The following is a 19,202-nucleotide window of genomic DNA, read 5'->3' as shown; positions in this document are numbered from 1 at the left end:
GCAGAACACTGTTGGGGAACTAAGGTCTTATACCAGAGCTGTCACTATGCTGTGGCATAAATGGAGATTCACAGGTAATCTCAGGTTAGAATCTCGGCATTTTCAGATTAAGAGAACAGAAAAACATAGTCAATGCTTGCTTTCAGTAGAGGAGTGACTTCAACAAAAATATACTCAGTACAAACAAGATTCAATTTACAAGACTTTAATAGAAGTGAGCTTTTATTTTTTTTTAATGCAGTTGTTTATGTTATCAGTTGGGGCATCCTCTGAAGAATCACAATGCTATGCAATGACCCGGAGATGAGTTAATGACAGCATGTATATAGTTGAAAGAGCATTTGGACAGGCTTTCGTTATTAGGAAAATTAGTGATATTAATAAGGTGCTTGAGCTGCCTTCACACTAGCCTTCCAATCTCTAACACACATTTACAAATTTCAGTCCTACCTGAGGCATCCTCTATATTCTTTCTGAAACTTTTTTTATTATTACTTTTTTAAGATTTACTTTATTTGCGAGGAAGAGGTACAAAGAAAGAGAGGCAGAAACAATGAGAGAGAGAGAGAGAAAAAAAACTTCCGTCTTCTGGTTTATTCCCCAAACAGCCTCAATGGTTGAAATTGGGCCAGGACAAAATCAGAAGCCAGGAAATTCTTCTGGGTCTTCCATATGGATTCAGGGACAGAGGGATTTGGGCCATTTTCTGCTGATTTTCCAGGCACCTTAGCTGGGAACTGGATAGAAACTGGAGCAGCCAGGCATGAACTGGTACCCATATGGGATGCCAATGTCACAGTTGTCAGCTTTACCCATTATGCCAGCCCCTTAGAATCATTGGATGTTATGGACATAATCTCCCTTAAAGTGGGATTTTTCTGTATTTTACACAGCGTTAGGATTACAGTTTGGTCTATGACCAACTATTTCACCAAAACTTTGCTAATCCTGTGCCAAGGTTCTAGGCTCCTATGAAGAGAATGAGAGCGGATCCTTGAATCTCTTGAGTATGTCATTGTTCCATAATTGTGGGTTGGTTCCTTTAGGAAGAAAGCACTGGGGGAAAACCTGCAGAACTATTGTATTACTTCAGTATAGACATTCACCATGTAATGCCAAAGCATCGCATGGGGACTGGAAGATTTTTATGTTATTCAATTACCGCTTACAGACTGTCATGTGACACAGGTAACTTTTAGGAAAAAAAGATCAAGGCCAACATTTAACGCAGTTATTAAGGCCACACGGACAGGGCCAGCATGGTGCTGCTTCCTGTAATACCAGCATTTCATATCCAAGTGCCAGTATGAGTCCTAGCTGCTCTGCTTTCAAGCAGCTTTTTCCTAATGTGCCTGAAAAGCAGTGGAAGATGGCTGAGGTCCTTAGACCCCTCCACCAACATGGGAGGCTAGTGCTGTGTTCCCAGCTCCTGGCCTTCAACCTGGCCTGAATCTGAATGTTCCAGCATTTGGAGAAATAAACCAGTGTATAAAAAAATCTCTCACTCTTTATTACTGTCATTTTCTAAATAACTAAATCAACAGTATTTGTTTAAAGATAGCAAAAAATTTTAAAAATGGAATACTACATGGGATGCCTACATCCTGTATTGAGGTGCCTGGGTTCAAGGCCAAACACTGCTCTGGATTCTAGCTTCCTGCTTACACACATCCCTGGGGGGTGAGGGGGCAGCAGATGATGATTCAAATATTTGAGTCCCTTCCACCACACACATGGGAGACCTGGCTACAAATACTAACCATACCATTTGCTTTGCACCTAAAACTAGGGGAGAAATAAACCTAGACCAGAAGGCTGAGTGTGATGAAGTTCTTCGGAGCATTTGTAGTTTGGTTTCATACAGGCTCCCCCACCCCACAGCAAACATTCTTCTGCAAACCCACAGACTGTGGAAAAAGCGGACGTGTCAAGTTCACTCACCAAGGGGGAAGTTGAGGGGATCTCTGGTCTTTGCAACCAGTAATGTATACAAACCCTCTGACCTTGAAGATTTAAATAGCCAAGAGCACGTGACAAAGTTATCCATCACAAGGGAATTAAGTTTTTGAAAGTCACGTTAGAGTACTCTTTAACGCTCATTAAAACTATTCTTGACCACTGAGCTTTCTGCTGCCAAGACCAGTTTCCTTTTGGATTTAACAATCTGTAGCAGAATTGCTCTCCATCGCACGTATACTGTACACTAACTCTTATGCTTTGACAATGGGTGAACATGTTGTTTTTTAGGAGTGGAGGAGGGCATTTCTTTGAATTTTCATATAGTAACTATGAGAAAGATTCTGCAAACTTCTTTCTTAATCTTACCTAGAAGTTAATGCTATATACGTTTGATGGAGAACAGAGTTTTTGGAAGGCAAAGAAATCTGTCAGAAGAGGTAAATATCTACCAGAAAGAGAGAAATCACTGCATGTTTTTCACATGAGTCTGTACGTGACATCAAAGCCTTCCCTTTACGTATCTAAAGAAGACGAGCATCATTCATACCCAAACCTCAGAAAGAGTGGTTTCAATTCCCTGGATGCTTTCATTCAGACACTTTCTTTTATCTATCTAGATCTAGGTTTCTAGACATTAGCCTTTTTTTACACATCCAGGATGTGATAGGGCCTCTCTATCACAGGGCAATCACAAATTCGGTTGTTAGTCAGCCATCAATGTTACAGGCTTTGAAATAACCGGGCTCATAGAGGACAAGACTGACCCCAGGCAGCAGGCAATATGCAAAACCAGGAGGAAGACAACTGTGCACAAAGGTGCCCAGGGTCCCGGCAGCTCCCCAGAATGGAAACAACATACCTTGGGGATGAGATCTATGAGGGGGAAGAAGGCTGGATTTAAGTGCTGGAGATGTGGCACCTGGAGATTCCCATCCCTCATCTGTCTGACCTCACTGACCGCGAGCCAAACCTGCTCCTTTTACTGCTGTATCCCCTGCATGAATCCTTTGGCTCTCCCTCTTAACCTTGCTGGTCTCTCTAACCTTGAACAGCATTTGTTCTTACATTATTACCTTTGACTTCATCCACAGGGCAGACCAGATGGCTTCCTTCAAAGTGTCTGCAATTCAACATGGACAGTAGATACTTACTGTGATGGATTTTCAGAAAGTTCATGGCAGTAAGGACATTGGGCGCAGTGGTTAAGATGGTGCTCAGCACATCCACATGTGAGAGCAGTGCCTGGCTTTGTGTGTCAGCTCTGTTTCTAAGCTTAGGTTCCTACTAGGGCACACCCTGGGAGGCAGCAGAGGGTAGCTCAGATAGTTCCTGCCACCCACAGAGGACTGGTTCCTAGCTCCTGCTTTTGACCTGGTCCAGCAGCCCTGGCTGTTGTGCACATTTGAGGGGAGTGAATCAACTTAATGAGACCTCTCTATCTCCCTGTCCTTCAAGAAAAAAAAAAAAAAGCTCATGGAAAATGCACATTATCTTTTAATTTCATTTTTATGACCTTCTGATGTCCCTGTGTATGTTAATTTTATATATGCAGACTTATGTTTACGTAGATATAAACTGAAATTCATGTACATGTTTTACCATGGACAAGCACCAGATGTGAGAGTCTCGCCCAGCCTAGAGAGGGAGGAACATTCTTTAGAGTAATGAAGATGAGCTAAGACCTAAATAATGAGTGTGTATTTGCCAGCTCTCTTTCTCTCCCATTAAAGCACTTCAAATCCTCTAAAAAGTTGTCATTACTTTTAAACAGTTGTTTTCTTCCAACCATGTCCCTCAAAGTCTCTTGTCTTTTACTACTCTGCTTCTGGACCTCTTTTCTGAGAGGTGAAAGTTCCAGGCCTTCTCTGTGGTCCTGCTTTGCGTATCTTTTTCAGCCTGGGGTCTCCCTGATGTCACTTGCCACTGGGGAGAGAAAGCTGCAGACAAACACTCTTGAGAAGACACACCTGGCTTGTGCTGTGCTTCTGAAATGAGCTTCATGGAGACCAGTGGGACAGAGAGTCTACAGTGACCGGGATAGAAAAAAAAGATCTATTAGCCGAGACTCAACTTGTTCCTAATTTTCTCTGTTCCTCTAAACTATGCTGTGGATGATCCCGGAGCTGAGAGGAAATTATTGGAAACCAAAAAATAAAACAAACAAACAAAACCAAAAGCAAACAAACAAAACCCAATGACAGCAACTGCAGCATTCCCTTGCAGCTCAGGCTATGGTGGTAGATTTAGAAAGCAGTTTCTCAATCAAGCTTTCTTTTATGCTGCTCAGGAGCCTGGACCAGCTAAGATTGGAAGAGATTAGGAGAGATCTCCTCAATGACAAAGAAAGTGCCCCCAGAATGTTCGTAAAAAATGAAAAACAGGGCCTGGCACTGCGGTAAAGTAGGTTAAATTGCTGCCAGTGGCACTGACATTTGATGTGGAGGCTGGTTCAAGATCTGGCCGCTCCATTTCTGATACCTCTTTCTAATAACAGCGTGGGAAAATAATAAAAAATGGTCCACGTGCTTGGGACCCTGCCACCCACTAGAGACCTTGCCACCCACGAGACACCCAGAAGCCTCCAGCTCCTGCTTTGGCCTGGCCAACCCTGGCCATTGCATACATTTAGGAAGCAAACCAGCAGAAAGATCTCTCTCTCTCTTGCTTGCTCCCTCTCTCTCTCTCTCTCTCTCTTTTCAATAAATAAATAAATCTTTAAAAAAAAAAAAAAAAGAGAGAGAGAGAGAGAGAGACACACGGGGCCGGTGCTGGCTAATCCTTTGCAACCAGACCCAGCGTATCATATGGGTGCCGGTTGGTCATGGCTGCTCCCTGCTTGTGGCCTCCCTGCTTGTGGCCTGGAAAAGCAGTAGAGGATGGCCTGGAGCCTTGAGTCCCTGCACCCATGTGAGATGCCAGGAAGATGTTCCTGGATCCCGGTTTCAGATTGGCTCAGCTCTGGCCACTGCAACCATTTGGTAAGTGAACCAACAGAAGGAAGATCTGTCTCTCCTTCTCTCTATAAATCTGCCTTTCAAATAAAAGTAAATAAATCTTTTTTAAAAAAAGCACAGATTTTAAAATAAGCTTATCATTTAAACATATATTCAATTTGCTATAAAGACAGAGACACACACAGATGTGTGTGTGTGTGTGTGTGTGTAGAGAGAGAGAGAGAGAGAGAGAGATATTTTTCTGTCCACTGGTTCACTTCCAAATGTTCAAAACAGTCAAGATACCAGAAGCCCTTAACTCAATTTTAATCTTCCATGTGGGTTTTCAAGTGGTTACTTGAGCCAGCACCTGCTGTCTGTCAGGGTGTGCACTAACAGGAAGCTGGATCTAAAGTAGAGAAGGGACTTGAACTGATAGGGGATGCCACCATCCCAAACACTTCCTTTTAACTCCATTTTTCCATGAATTTTTCGAAGTACCCCCAACTCTCTGGGATACCAATTTTCAGGTGGCTGGGAAACTCAGATTCTCATTTCCCATCCTAAAAATAGGGCCTATGGCACAGGGATGCCCACATACTTGGGTTCCTGCCACCCTGTGGGAGACATGGATAGAATTCTTGGCTCCGGGCTTCAGACTGGTCCAGACTTGGCTCTTGTGGCTCTTGTTCAGCTGGGTACTGAACAACTGAAAGAAAATCTCTCTCTCTCTCTCTCTCTCTCTCTCTCTCTCTCTCTCTCTTACTCGGTCTGTCTTTCAGACAAATAAACATGTACAAGAAAAATCCTGGATCTAGAGTCAATTCAGGGAGAACAAAGCCAGCTTCACCAAGGACAAGAAAACTGTCACTGTTCCCAGAGGAATGGTCCAGAAGAAAGGAACAGTCATTACCTATGCACAAGAAGAGTCCTTGCTGCTTCTTGGGCTCACTCATTTTGTCAATCTCCTCCATTACATGCATGCACACAGATTCTCAGAGCACAAGCCAAGGTGGAGCCACCACTCTTACAAAAGGTTTCTGCGACCCAGAGAAAGGACTCATGCTACAGTCTCAGTAAGTTCCGCCCACATTTCCTGTGTGACTGCTACGTGCTAGGTTCTGTGCTGGGTTCACAACTACATGGGTGGACCAGAAAAGGCTATCTTCCAAGGGCTTTCAAGGCTAAGCTGCCCTCCTGGGAGGTGTTGTTCAGAAGACTAGATGCATCCCAAGAGAAGAAAACAATCCAGGTCATCAGATAGACAACGCTAAGCCATGTGCACTTTATGCTTAAGAAACGCAGTTCTCAATACAAGGAGTCACAAATTCTTCACTAACACGACATTCACCTTCTAAAAAGTCACAAAACAAGAACACTTATTTGATGATAGACATTTAGCATCATATATACCATATTTATATTTCAAGATAAAAGGAATGAGTAGTTTCAAAATGATTTCATCATCTTTAAGGTAATTATTAAAATACCCTAAAAACTCTCTGCATGTCAGGATTCAGCTATAATGAGGACTATGAGATGGGTATCAGGGGAATTATGTTTAATCTAAGCCACATTTTCCATCACAAAATTATGGTAGGAAATATAGTATTCTGTTTCATTCTATTATGTTTCTTTACTCTCCCCTCCCAAGTTTATCTCCAAGCGGGATAGACCCACCTGTTTGGACAATAAAGCACATTTTTGAAACAACAGCAATAAACACTTGCTTCCACACTTTAAAAATGTGACTAGCCTTAAGTGAAGACTTATAGTATCTGAATACAGCAGCACTGTTTAATATCTCCTCAAAAAAGATTAAAGCAAAAGCAGGATTCTTGCAAATTAGTATTTCTGATTTTTCTCCTTTGCTTTTTTCCTTAACCAAATGTTTATATCGTGATTTAAAAAGCAGAAAGACAGAGTAAGAGAGGCAGGCAGGCAGGCAGGCAGGCAGGCAGGCAGAGCTCCCACCCATTGGTTTGCTCCCAAAACGCACACAGCTGCTGGGCTGGACCAGGTCAAAGCTGGGAGTCAGAAAGTCATCACAGTTCTCTCAGGTGAGTGGCAGGTGGGTGGCAGAGGGATCCAGCTATCTGCGTCACCAGTACTGCCTCCACGGGCCTGCATGAAGTCAAATGTTAGAGCTGGGAATCAAACCCAGAACCTTGATGTGGGATGGGCCGTCTTAACTGCTGCACTACATGTCTGCCCTGCCCCTCTGCCTTGTTAAGTCAATGTGAGTGGTAGGCACTTTTAATGGGACATTCATTTACTGGTATTGAGGATACAGATGGGGTGTAACTAGCAGAAACACATCAAATCCATACAACCACCCTGTGTGTCATATATTCCCTTAACCCTCAAGAAGTTCTAGGCCCCCAAAGTTCATTCTAGAACAATTCAATTACTCAGTTTCTGTATATTCTCTTGCTCAAATTCTATCAGAATTCCCTACAAAGAAGATTCTAAAACTTTTAAAACTTTCCAAAGAACAACTGAAAGCAAAACTCCAATCCAGCAGAGATATTAGTGGGAAAATAGAAAAATAGAGTGCACAACGTTTCTCTAAAATACTCCTCTCCTTCCTAAAGGAACTGCCATGCGAGAGCTGACGCTGCCTTCCAAACTATTTGTTTGCAATCCTCGCTCCCAGGTCCCCGCCTTGTCATCTACTTGCAACTTTTTTTCCCCTTGGTTTCTAGAACGCCAATTTAGAAAAAGGAAAACCATCATTAAAATCAAACAGCATTTATATCACCACCCCTTCGAATTTCCACCCGAGGTACATGGCCACCTTTGACTGCTGGTTTCTTAGAGCCCTCGGTAGCAGCGAATACGATGTGCTCAGACTCTGATACACACGCCACAGGCCTGTGTGGAAAAGTGTCCGTCTCCACGTAACAAGAGGCAGGGGAAGCAAAATACTATTTTCTCTTTCTCAACTTCTGCCAAGCCTGAGTAATCTGGAAAGATCCATGGTGCAGCAAGAGACACACACAGGTACAACAGGAGGTAAGAGGGTCCCTGCAGTTGTTCCCACAGAACGACGCCTGCCAGTCACACCAGTAAGTCAGTCTGTGGTGAGGCCATCCCAAACTGTCACGCCACTCGCCACAGGCTCTCAGACTGCTGCGTCCTCTGCAGATATAAGGGCCTTTCATTCCATAAACTTGAAAAACAAACTCCCAGTGTTTTCTTTAAGACCTAGATTTTGTCACCATGCTATTTGGAAATAGACAGGGGTGGCAAGAGCACCACGTTGCATCCTGAACTTTGCAAGCATCTGACCCTCCTCTGCAAAACATCACCTTGTGCTGGGGCTGGAGATTTCAACTTAACAAAGGAATCTCCAAGAGCTCACGCTGCTGCTGGCCTGTTAAAAGATCACCTCAGAGCAGCTGCTCAGTCCTGCCCGGCGCTCCTTCCCCTTCCCTGGGGACAGGCTGAGGTCTGCCCTCCCCAGAGTGCACACAAGCACTGTGGCTCCTGACCTCAGCTATTCCAATCTCACCCAGGAAAAGCTCCAACTTGGGCCTCTAAAACGTACAGGAGGAAGCAGACCTTCATTTGCCAAAATTATGTACCCCATCAGAGGGGTCCTGGCTTTTCTACCCATTCTACTCTGTGAACTGACCTGCTTACAAGCCACCAGTAGAACAGCAAGCAATATGGGAGTCCCACAAAACTGTGTCCTTTCCAGATTTTAGTTTTGTTGGAGGAAAGGACCTGCACGATGAAAACTGTCTTAATGGAGGCCTGAACAGGGTCTGCCACACATAGCAGTGGAATCTGCCAAGGTCCCTTGAAGCCAGACTACCAGTGGCTTCTCACATTCCTTGGCTATAGCCAAGCTCCCAGGATGGGCTGGTTTTCAAAGTGGAGCTAGCAGGGGCGGGTGGGGAAGGTTCTGACTCACCCTGGCAACCATGCCCTTTCCACTTAGGGAGGTCCAGGGAAGGAAGGTTTGCCTCCTGATGGGATCAGATTGGATAATTCCAGCTGTGCCCACCACTTCCACTAGGTGAGAAAATGTATTGTATTCACCTATGCCCGGGTTTCCTCCCTGGTAGGAGCAGTGCAGCTTCTCCTTAGGACTGAGTGAAATAATAGGTGTTAAACTCAGTGCCTGGAGGTCCGATAGAGATCAGCTTCCTCCTTTCCCCTCCTTCAAAATATAGGGGAGAGGTGGACACTTCAAAAGTGTGGGGAGAAATGGAATTTAAAAAGTTTGGGGCAAGCATTGGACACAGAAGCTAACACGCTGGTTGAGAAATCCACACCCACACCCAAGGCCAGAAGTGTTATGGCCCAGGAACAGTGTCCCTTCTCAGAGCACCAGGTTCGAGTCTCAGCTACTTTGCCTTTGATCCAGTTTCCTGCCAAGGTGCCTAAGAAAACAGCAGGTAACAGCCCCAATCCTTGAGCCTCTGCCACTCAAACAGGAGATCCAAATAGAATTTCAGGCTACTGGCTTCTGTCTGGCCCAGCCCTGGCTGCTGTGGCCATTTGGAGAGTGAGCTAGTAAATGAAAAAATTTTTTCTGTTTCTGCCTCTTTCTCTGTTACTCTGTTTGTCACACACACACACACACACACAAGAAAGAGAGAGAGAGAAACCACACCCCATGAGAGTGTCTGGGTTCATATCCCAGTTCTGGTTTCTTGTTAGTACAGACCATGGAAGGCACTGAGCATTGGCTCTAGTTGGTGGGTCCCTGGCACCTATGTAAGAGATCCTGGCTCCTATCTGAAGCTCCACACCCAACCTGGCTATAATGGGATTTGAAGGAAGTGAATCAACAGGTGACAGTTCTCCCTCTTTGTTCTTGGCCTCTCAAATCCATGAATAAAAATCTGAAAAGAAGGAAGAGGCACGGTGATGTCACAGGGGCTCTAACGCCTAAGGCGCCAAGTCTTTGTGCCCTTGGAACATCTCTGCTGCCAAGTAGAGAAGCCCTGGGCTAGAAGAGAGAATGAGGACAGACCATGTGGGAGAGGAAGAGCTAGTGTCCAGGGCCTGGTCAAAATGCCAGGGAAAGCTGTGGGAACGACTCACTAAGGGAACTTCAGCTGGCTGAGCCCAGCTCAAATGTCTATCTGCAGATTCATGAGCCCTAGGAGTCTCCTCGCAGTAGGTCAAGTATATGCTCTTTCTGTGTTTGGAAATCTCAGTGTCAAAGTGGAGTTCGTACAACATCAGGCATGAAAGGTTTTCCAGGTTTCCCTGGAGAGAGAGCTCCAAACACGGAAAGCAGCCGGGATTCAGAGAGTCCCCCACCCAGGCAGGCCACAGCCTTGTCTGCAGGCCGCAGCTCCTTCTCTCCAACTTGGAGAATGAACCAGGGTGTATCATAAGCTCAGCAGAACCACAACGGGAGAACCCAACCCACCAAGCCAGAGGCACCCATCCCCACACAGAACAGAGGGATCCAGAGGCTCAGTTAGACACAGTTCAGGCAGGACTTACTGTAGGGAAGCAGGGCCAGATAGTGTCCAGGCCAGTGTGATAAGATGCACCCATTGGCCAGTATGTATACAGGGAACAGGCTGACTGACACAGCATGCAGGGCACAGAAAAGACATCTACTGTTGGCGCTGCTATCTAGACCAGCAACACAGTACACCTCAACAGAAACACTTGCTGTCCTCAGAGGGAGTTTAATTTGGCCATCCTGAGTTATGCATACCTAGCACATGATCTAAATAGCCCTACTACTAACACAGGTGCTTCCTAGCAAGCCTCTACCTTATTCCATGTCAAGGGATGACTTACCGCCTTTTACCGACTGGCATCTGGGCAGGTTCCTAGCCTGGTTCCTAGGGCTAGCTCTAAGTGTGATCTCTGGACCAGAGAGAACAACATCACCTGGGCATCTTTGCAAAGTGAATTCTTAGCCTTAGAGCCTCCAGGTTGGGGCCCCGAGAGCTGGAGGTGGGAAAGCCCACAGTGTGATTCTGATGTGTGCAAGACTCGGATGTTCTTGACTTCAATTCTTCCCTGTGATCGCCAAGAGCTAATAAAATTCCTGATGCCTGGTACCACCAAAAGATTAAAACTGGTCTGGGATGCAACAAAGCTGAGAGGATTTCTTCTTTCTTTCTTTCTTTCTTTCTTTCTTTCTTTCTTTCTTTCTTTCTTTCTTTCTTTCTCTCTCTCTCTGTCTCTCTCTCTGTCTCTCTCTCTGTCTCTCTCTCTCTTTCTTTCTTTTTTTTAATCCCCTGTTCCCTCTCCCTTGACAATTCTAACACAGAATTCAGGTTGAGGACTCCGGCCGTAGAGAGAGGCAAAAGGCTTCTCAGAAATCAATTGGCAGGTTAATTACTAAACAGGGTTTTGCTATCAATAGCCTTGAATGTAAGCACTTTTCTATTTGTATATAATAAAAGCCAAGGCTTTTCATTTATACAAGGCTCACTTCATTCCTCTGGGAACAAAAGACTGATAACTGTGGTGATTTTGCTTGTGGTGACCACATGGGTGGGTCCGTGGTTTGAAAGGAAATCCATTTACTCTCCACCCAAACAGAAGGACAGAAGCCCAGGCTGAGCAGACGTGCCTGCAAGCAGTGCGATAACCTGTGAAAAGAAACACACTTGCCACACCAAGCGGGAGAGACACTGCATGTCAACCAGCGAGAGGCCCCTGGATTGCCTCAGAGGCCCTGAGACCCCTTCCTTGACAACCAAAAATTCTCTGGAGTGGGTGTTTTTGTTTGTTTGTTTGTTTTTGTTTTTTTACCACTGCTGATTTTTACCAAGTAATTTGGTTTTGGAAGCAAACGCCTTGTAGAACTGCTTGTGGTTAAAGCCTATGAATTTCGTGCCTTTTTTTTGCTGTTTCCCACCAAATCCATATTTTTAAGACCCATGAGTTGGTTAACCATAGCATGCTTCAAGACCACAATTCCTGTTTGTGTCAACCCTGTCCAAGTTAAACCTAAGATTTTACAAAAGAAGGACAACAGAGTTTGAGGCAGGAGATAGGCATCTCAGAAGACAGGGCACAAGACTGACGTGGGAAGTGGGGAAGCTTCTAGATGGTCCAGGCCTTGGTTCCTTAGTCACATGGCAAAGATCTCCCCTAAGCTGTTAGAAAAGAGGAACTGTACCCTGATGCCCAATTCGACTGTGAGTCCTTTACTAACACCAATACTGCTTTACTTTTCAGATGCACACAAATAACTGGGGGGTTGGCTGAGTTTCAGGGGAGAGTGATGCTTTGTGGACCACCCTCTGGGAAGCAAATGAGGTGACCAGGGCTGGGATTGAAGTGGTGTGTGCACAGGAAGCCCAAACCACAGGGTTCAGATTTTTATAAATATATAAACTGCACTTTTAAAATTATTATTATTATTATCTACTCTCTGGCTCCTTCTTTAGGCTTTTTTTATTCAAAATTTTCCAGTGGTAGTTGTACATATTTATGGGGTACACTTGTATTTAATGCACACCCTCAATGTGTAATGATCAGATCAGGGTAGCTTGCATATGCATCACCTCAAACATTTCTTCCTTCTTTGTGCTGGAAACATTCAAAACTCCTCTCTGTTTGGTGTTCTGAAGCATTCAGTTAATTGCTGTCAACCACAGTTCATCTACTGGGCAACAAAACATGGGATGTTCTTCTCCAGCTGTATCCCGTATACATGAACAAACCTCTCTTCATTCCCCATCCTCCACCCCTTCCCACTACTCTACTCCCTCAATCCATGAGATGAATATCTCATTAGCTTCTGTGTGAGTGAGACCACATCATATCAGTCTTTCTGTGGATAAATTATTAAAAAAAAAAAAAACCAGGCTCCATGCTAGTAGGGTAGCTTGCAAGAACCTACTGGCAGCAATGACTGAGGAGAACCCATCTTAATGCCAGAGGATGCCAGGCACACCAGCTGGATCCCACGACCAAAGCATCTACTGCAACATAGCTGATTCTGGACAGGTCTGGCCGTCAAACCCCAAGCCAGCACCTGGGTTTGAGTCTATGAGAGGACAACAGAAGCAAACCAGCCAAGATGGCCACTGTCTCTGGTAACTGAGAAGGACAATTGTCCTCCCCGACAGAGGCCAAGATGGACCACTAGAGATCAAAGCCTGGCTTTGGTGGCCCAGAGGCCGGATGAGTCATCAGGCCACCAGATGGGGGCTGGAGGCAGAGGGAATTGCATCAGATGATTGTCTAGGAGAACTGAAGATTATCACCAAGTTCTTATGTCTTAGTCATATGCGGAAGAGGACAACTATTGAGAACAGTCATGCAGAAGTCATCCGCAGCCACACACACACCCCAGTGACAAAAAGAAGCAAAAGCATGTGTGTCTGGCCAAAGTGTGTGGAGGGAGTTTGTGAAGATGCAGCCAGCACACAGTCCTCCATTGTGCAGGCACCAGCCTCCAAGGAGAGGACACCAAGAGTGGACAAGGAAAAGTCTTCTCACCAAAACTCTCAGCATGCGACCACCTCTCTGCCAGCGTGGCGATGTTCTCCCAACCCTATGGGTTTTAAGGAGACAGAAGACGTCTTGTATTTTTTAAAATGTCATTATTGAGAAAAAATGTTATCACTGGAACAAAATTATTCTACAAGTATTCAAACTTTTTTGGGGCAGAAGAAACACATAAATGAAGAAGACATGTTTTTGTCATAGGGACATCAGGTTTTGCTACCGGGTCTGGCATTAGTCAACTGTTGACTATGGGTTGGCCTTCGACCTCTGAGAGAAATGGGTTGGATGGGTTCAAGTGTCATGTAAGCTGTCACAACAGATTGAGCCTGCTGAAGTCTCCAAAGCCAGTCAATGAGCGGCCACCAAAGTGGCTTTCAGGCAACCAGGTTGACCACATCTGAGGGGAAATCCCCAGGAATTCTTGACATCTCCCCACATCCGCCCTAGCAGCAATGCAGGAAATCTAGTCCACTATCTCCGGCAGCCTCGATGGAAGCGCTTCCTCAATGAAACCCCCCTTAGCCCCCGTTTGGCCCAAGCCAGCGGCTTTCCTTTCCAGCCCTCCCTTGCATAGCCATTCCTCCCATTTCCTTCCCCTCCAGCTGCTACCAAACCCAGCACATTCAGCAGCAGCATGCAATTTGCAAAGCACCCAAGCATGCGACGATCCTGGAAAGCATCTGGCAAGAGGCCCCGTCATTCTGCACAGGCCTCAGCAGTCAGGGAAGGCCAATGGGCCAGAACGGACGGTTCTGTTAAACTGTTTAAACCACCGGCAACAGATGGTTTTATGCTTTTCATCACTCCTAGTACTATATGTTTACTTAAAAGAAAAATGCCTACTGTGATTTCAAATGCCCTTCCCTGCCTATCCACAATGACAAGTATACCACAAACCAGTGATATTTACTTGATATCCAAAACACCCCTGACCAAGAACCTAGCATTGCCTCACTCTCCGCCAGCAGGTTTTGCATCTAACGCTCAAGTGTCATTTTCTCTTCAATCTCTCACTCACATGCACATCTTGATCTAAAGCAGTAAAGAAGCTACTTACTCTGTCATTTGTTCTTACCTTGCCAAATTGCCCAAGCTTTGGTACGTACCAGCTCTACTGCTGTGCAGACTGTGATACGAGAATACTTCAAGATATTATGGGAAAATTGAATTAAAAAGTAAGTTTATTTTGGTGCAAAAAAAGAAAATCTATATAAAGTTATATATTTTTTGCACTTTCCATAAACTTTTTGGAGAGTCTACATATTGCATCATCTTCCTTAAACATGTTAAACATGGGATTCAACTTAAACTCATTCTTTGCAACACAGCAAGTTCAACTTGCACATTCAAAGTAGATTTAGAAATGTCCCCAGCATCACTGTGTTGCTGATTAAATTGCTGTGGCTCTTAGAGCAAGGTAATCATTTGATGTGCTTCTTTAAAGTCACTGAAAATAGGTTCAATTTTAAATAAGGGACTTTGGGATACCTGTGGAAATACGGGACTCTATTAGCGTAAAGATTTTTTTGAGCATAAATTAGTTGAAAAAAAAATCAAATGTAGGGCCTTAAAACGGCTGATGTCTTTAGGAGGTGGTAATGCAATCACAGTTCTGAAGGATGGTGCACTTCACAGGGGCACACGGCCTGCAAGTGAGAAAAGCCCAACGTAATGATTCCAGCCAGCTCAGACACTGCCTACCCGCCATCCTTTGCAAACTGTAGCCACTGATGCCCAACTCAACTGGTTATTCTGGTGCATTCTACCAGACAGAAAGAAAGTGCAGAGTGACTTCTCACTGCTGCCAAAACCCGTTCACACTAAGGCCCCCGGCATCACAGTCTGTCTTCTGCAAACATAAAGGAGGCAGGTGGAGACACGGAAACACACACACTGTTCGGACCACTTTCGCAAATCATTCACTGATTTTTAGAACTGTAAAAAGACCTGAGACAGCAATCATCTACTCTAACTACTGCGTTTTTATACATATTAAAAACAAACAAACAAAAAAACCAGAAGATCCACTTGGTGACCACTGGAAAAGACAAAAAAAATAACAAAGGTACCATACTACAGAATAAAGTAAAACACTGAGGAGCTGGAGTAGGCGGTTACGGATAATTGGCCTGCCACAGGAGCGCCAAGTGGAAAACTATGTGGCCTACGAAAGTACTGATTAACATTCTTAATAAGCAATTGGGATGGGACGAGTATGGTTACATAAACCTCAGAGAAGACAATCTGTGCGCAAAATTAACTTTAGTCTGAGAGGATTATCCCATTCTATCTGAAACTAGGCATTTTTATTTGACTCCATATTACTAATGTGAACCTCCCTTACAAATTGTACATTGTAAGTGTTCCTAATTAGAGCAAATTGTACATGCCAGTTATTTAAGAGCTCAAGAAAAATAAGAGTAGAAAAAAAAAAGGACCTGAGGTCTTCTTTGGGTATTCATACGTATTGAGCCAAAAACGTAAGAAAATGAGAGCTGGAGAAAGACCTGGTATCTCTTAGAGGGAAGGAGACGGCAGGACAGAGGCTCGGAAGCATGTGAATTCTAAGCCTCTGTCTACTATTAAACATACTTGGAAGAAGTAAATCTGCACTAGCCTTGCGAGTTACACAACTCCTAGCTATTTTCCACACTCGGCACACAGTCACACACATCGCTAGTGACTGGTAACCACGCAAACTGGACCGCCCCTGAACCAGCTGGGCCATGGTGGGGCTAAGCCGACTGGATGCGACTGGTGTGCAGAAAGCAAGCCTCTTTCCGGACAAGATGGGGCTGAGAAAGCTAGGAGCCGCTCAGGCTGTCCTGCCAGGTTTGTTAAGCAGCCCCAGAAACCTGGGGGCTTTCAGTATACTTTGCACTCACACACACATTATTCCATACCCCCAGGGAAAGGGTTCCTGCCTTGCCAATGTTTATGACCACGACTTTTTATGAAAAAAAGTTTTTAAATATCAGAGCAACAAGATAACATTTCTGTAAAGCTTTCTCCTATCTAACATGCTTTCAATCTCCAAGGTAACTCAGCTCCATGAAAAGCCAACCAAGGACATATACATCGGTACTTCCAAAAGAATTAAATGAGTTTATTTTGGTGCAATTTTTTTTTTCACAAAGCACATTTTCACGAATTTCCGTAAGCTCTCATGGTATGTGCAAATCCAGTATACTTTTCACTCCCCGGTTTTGGAGTCATAGAAATTTACCTAGATTTTCCTAGACACAATAGATGCTGGACTATTTAAAGTCCCTAAGCAATTTTAACATAAGTGAGTTTTCAAAACAAGATGGGCATCTATGAAATAAAACTGCAAGATTTCACTCAATGTGACCATTTTAGGACCTCTCCCAACCTTTAGGGGGTCGGAGGGGGGAAGGCTCAGTCACCCTGCCTTCTCACCCTGCCTCCCACTGCAGTAGCTTTGCGTCTCTGATTGGAACTACCTGTTACCCAGAAACTGACGGTCTAATTGTCTTTCTATTGAGAAAGTATTTATTAATGGCTTCGTGGAGGGGGGGATTAACAAGGGTTTTGTCTTTTTGCTTTTATTATACTCAACGTTACTGACTTCCTAGTAAGTCTGATTGCCTGACTAGACGGGACTATTATTTCTTATTTAGATTTTCTCCAAGATGCTTAAAACAAACCCTCTAGGAAATCTGAGAACTGGGCTCCGGGCGACACTGCGCACCCACCAGGATAGCTCCACGCCCCTGTCCTTGGACCCCTCGAGGCGGCGCATCTCCCCGCGGCTAAAGCCTCTGCGTCCCTCGACTGTTCCGCTGCCCGCTTTCCCAAAATGCCAGGTTGACTTGGGTGGCGGCGCAGAAGGGAATTGACCTATTCCTGAAGTCGCATCTTCTCCACCACGCTTTCCACCCCGATTTCATTCAGAATTTAAAGGCTAGGCTTACAGCGACTAAACTTGGCCGGCTTGGGAGCCCTCGACAGCCTTGGCGGGTCAGGACTGGACTGCGCGCCTTGCCCGCTCGGCGCAGCGAGTGGCGGCGTGCCGCGCGCTCGGGACTCCCGGGCAGCTTGTGGCTGGGCCAAGCGGGCGCTCGCAAAACTTTCCCGGGACCATCGGACTCACGGGACAGTCCCGCTGCTCCAGAGACACTGGCGCCGGTCAGTCCCGGGACGCGTCCGCTCCACGCAGGCACGCGCGCCTCCAGATTGGCTCCCTTGCTTCCCCCTCGCGGAGCGAGGTCACAGCCAGTGCCTGATATTGCCAACGCCCAGGTCGTTGCCCAGTCCCGCCCGGGCAGCCTAACAAGCGTCCAAGCAATATTTTGTGCCCGGCCCCTGCCAGGGTCTCGCAGGTCCTCGCCCAGGCAGCAGAGGACAGGCTCTGGTTGCCTGAATAGCCCAAGTATGAGGTGCTCAGGTTGCCCAGATACTGGGCAGGGTAGATTCTGCCCGGGAGCAGGCAGGGAATCACCTCCAAGATGCAGCCCCAGCGACAAGACTCGGGAGCGATGAGGGAGTTGGGTCCGACTCCGTACGGTGACGCCGTCGGGCTCCGGAGAAGCGCTCACTGAGGCGCCCACCGGAGGGAAAAAAAATAAGAAGAAAGTGGCTCCAGGCGTGCCGGGTACAAGCAATGCCTCAGGTTTCTCCCGGCTACATCCTTATCTCCCGCGTGCACCTGGTCCCAACTGCCGGGCTGATTCCCCCCACCCCCTCGTCCAGCCTGGCTCCGGGTCCCGAACCCCGGATCCCGGGTCTCCGGCGCGTCTCACCTGAGGAAAGCACGCAGCCGAGCAGCGCGCACAGCAGGACGCCGGCGTCCCGGCAGCGGAGCATGGTGAGCGCGACGCGGCCTGCTCGCCGGGTGCCCACGCTCGCCGCCGCCGCCCACCCGGCCGCCTGCGCCCGTCTTCTTGGCGCTCTGCAGCCGCCGCGCGCTCCGCTCCTGCGCTTCCCGGGAGCGCTCTTCTGGCCGGCTTCCACCACGAGACAACTACTTCCTCAGGCAATCCTCGCTGCCGCCCCGACACCCTGCTGGCCGCAGCACCCGAGCCTCGGAGCCCGCTCCGAGCCGCCGCCTCTGCTGCTGCCGCTGCCGCTGCTGCTGCTGCTGTCGCGGCTGAGGAGGAGCCGCCAAGAGTGTCCGCCCCAGCGCGCTGCGACTCTCTCGCGGACTTGCACGAAGAGCGGAGGGCAGGGGCAATTTATAACCTTTTCTCAGCCCACTTCCTACCCCGGCACCTCCTTCCAGTGACGTCAAGGGGTCCCCCACCCCTCATCCGCCTCCCCACCTACCCTGATCTTCCTCCTGGGCTGGCTTCCCTAAGGGCCCACGAGAGGGGGCGGGGGCGGCCGAGGCGCGCTTGGGGAGGCGCTGGGCCCCCCGGGGAGCGCCGCCCCGGGGCAGGTTCACGGTCCTTGCTCCCGTGGCCTCCTGCCCTTGCCCTCTCCCGCCCTTCGCGCTCAGGAAATCCTTGCAGGCTCCCTCCACCCGGCTTACTCAGCTCCGGGGGGGGCCGCCCGAAGCTCCGCTGGGGAGGGGATGGGGGCTGGTGGAGCCTCCCCCCCGCCCGCCTCTCTCTCGGGCCGGAAAGTGCCGAGCCCAGGGAAACTGGCCGCGCCTCGGCGACCGTGTCCTTGGCACCGAGGAGCGAGGCGCAGTCGGATTCCTTTGGCTTTGCCTGCCCGTCCCGCGCTGCCCCCTGCCCACCCCTGACCCAGCCAGACTGTCCCAGGACGCCGTGAGGAAGGCGCCAAGGACCCTCAGCACGAGTCACCGAGCAGGAGCGGACCGGACGCCTGCCTGGCACCTTGGGGGAAAGTCTGCGACCAGGCTCGGGTCTCCAGGGAGCAAACGCGTCTGTCTTTCTC

General features: G+C 47.2%; 1 protein-coding gene across 1 annotated transcript in view; it reads right to left on the bottom strand.

Annotated features, from left to right (window-relative positions):
• FLT1 (fms related receptor tyrosine kinase 1) overlaps positions 1 to 18,399 on the bottom strand; it is a 168,141-nt gene extending 149,742 nt beyond the window's left edge. Inside the window, exon 1 of the mRNA XM_040979849.1 lies at positions 18,104 to 18,399. Within this exon, the coding sequence (XP_040835783.1) occupies positions 18,104 to 18,167 (64 nt within the window). The 5' untranslated portion in view covers positions 18,168 to 18,399. The remainder of the gene's footprint in view (positions 1 to 18,103) is intronic.
• Between the last annotated feature and the right edge of the window lie 803 nt (positions 18,400 to 19,202).

This window comes from Ochotona curzoniae, unplaced genomic scaffold (genome assembly GCF_017591425.1).
Source record: "Ochotona curzoniae isolate NIBS_2020 unplaced genomic scaffold, NIBS_Ocur_1.0 contig_3332, whole genome shotgun sequence".
NCBI classification, from domain to species: domain Eukaryota; kingdom Metazoa; phylum Chordata; class Mammalia; order Lagomorpha; family Ochotonidae; genus Ochotona; species Ochotona curzoniae.
Note: the sequence above shows the minus strand (reverse complement) of the source record. Positions and strands in the feature narration are given on the sequence as shown.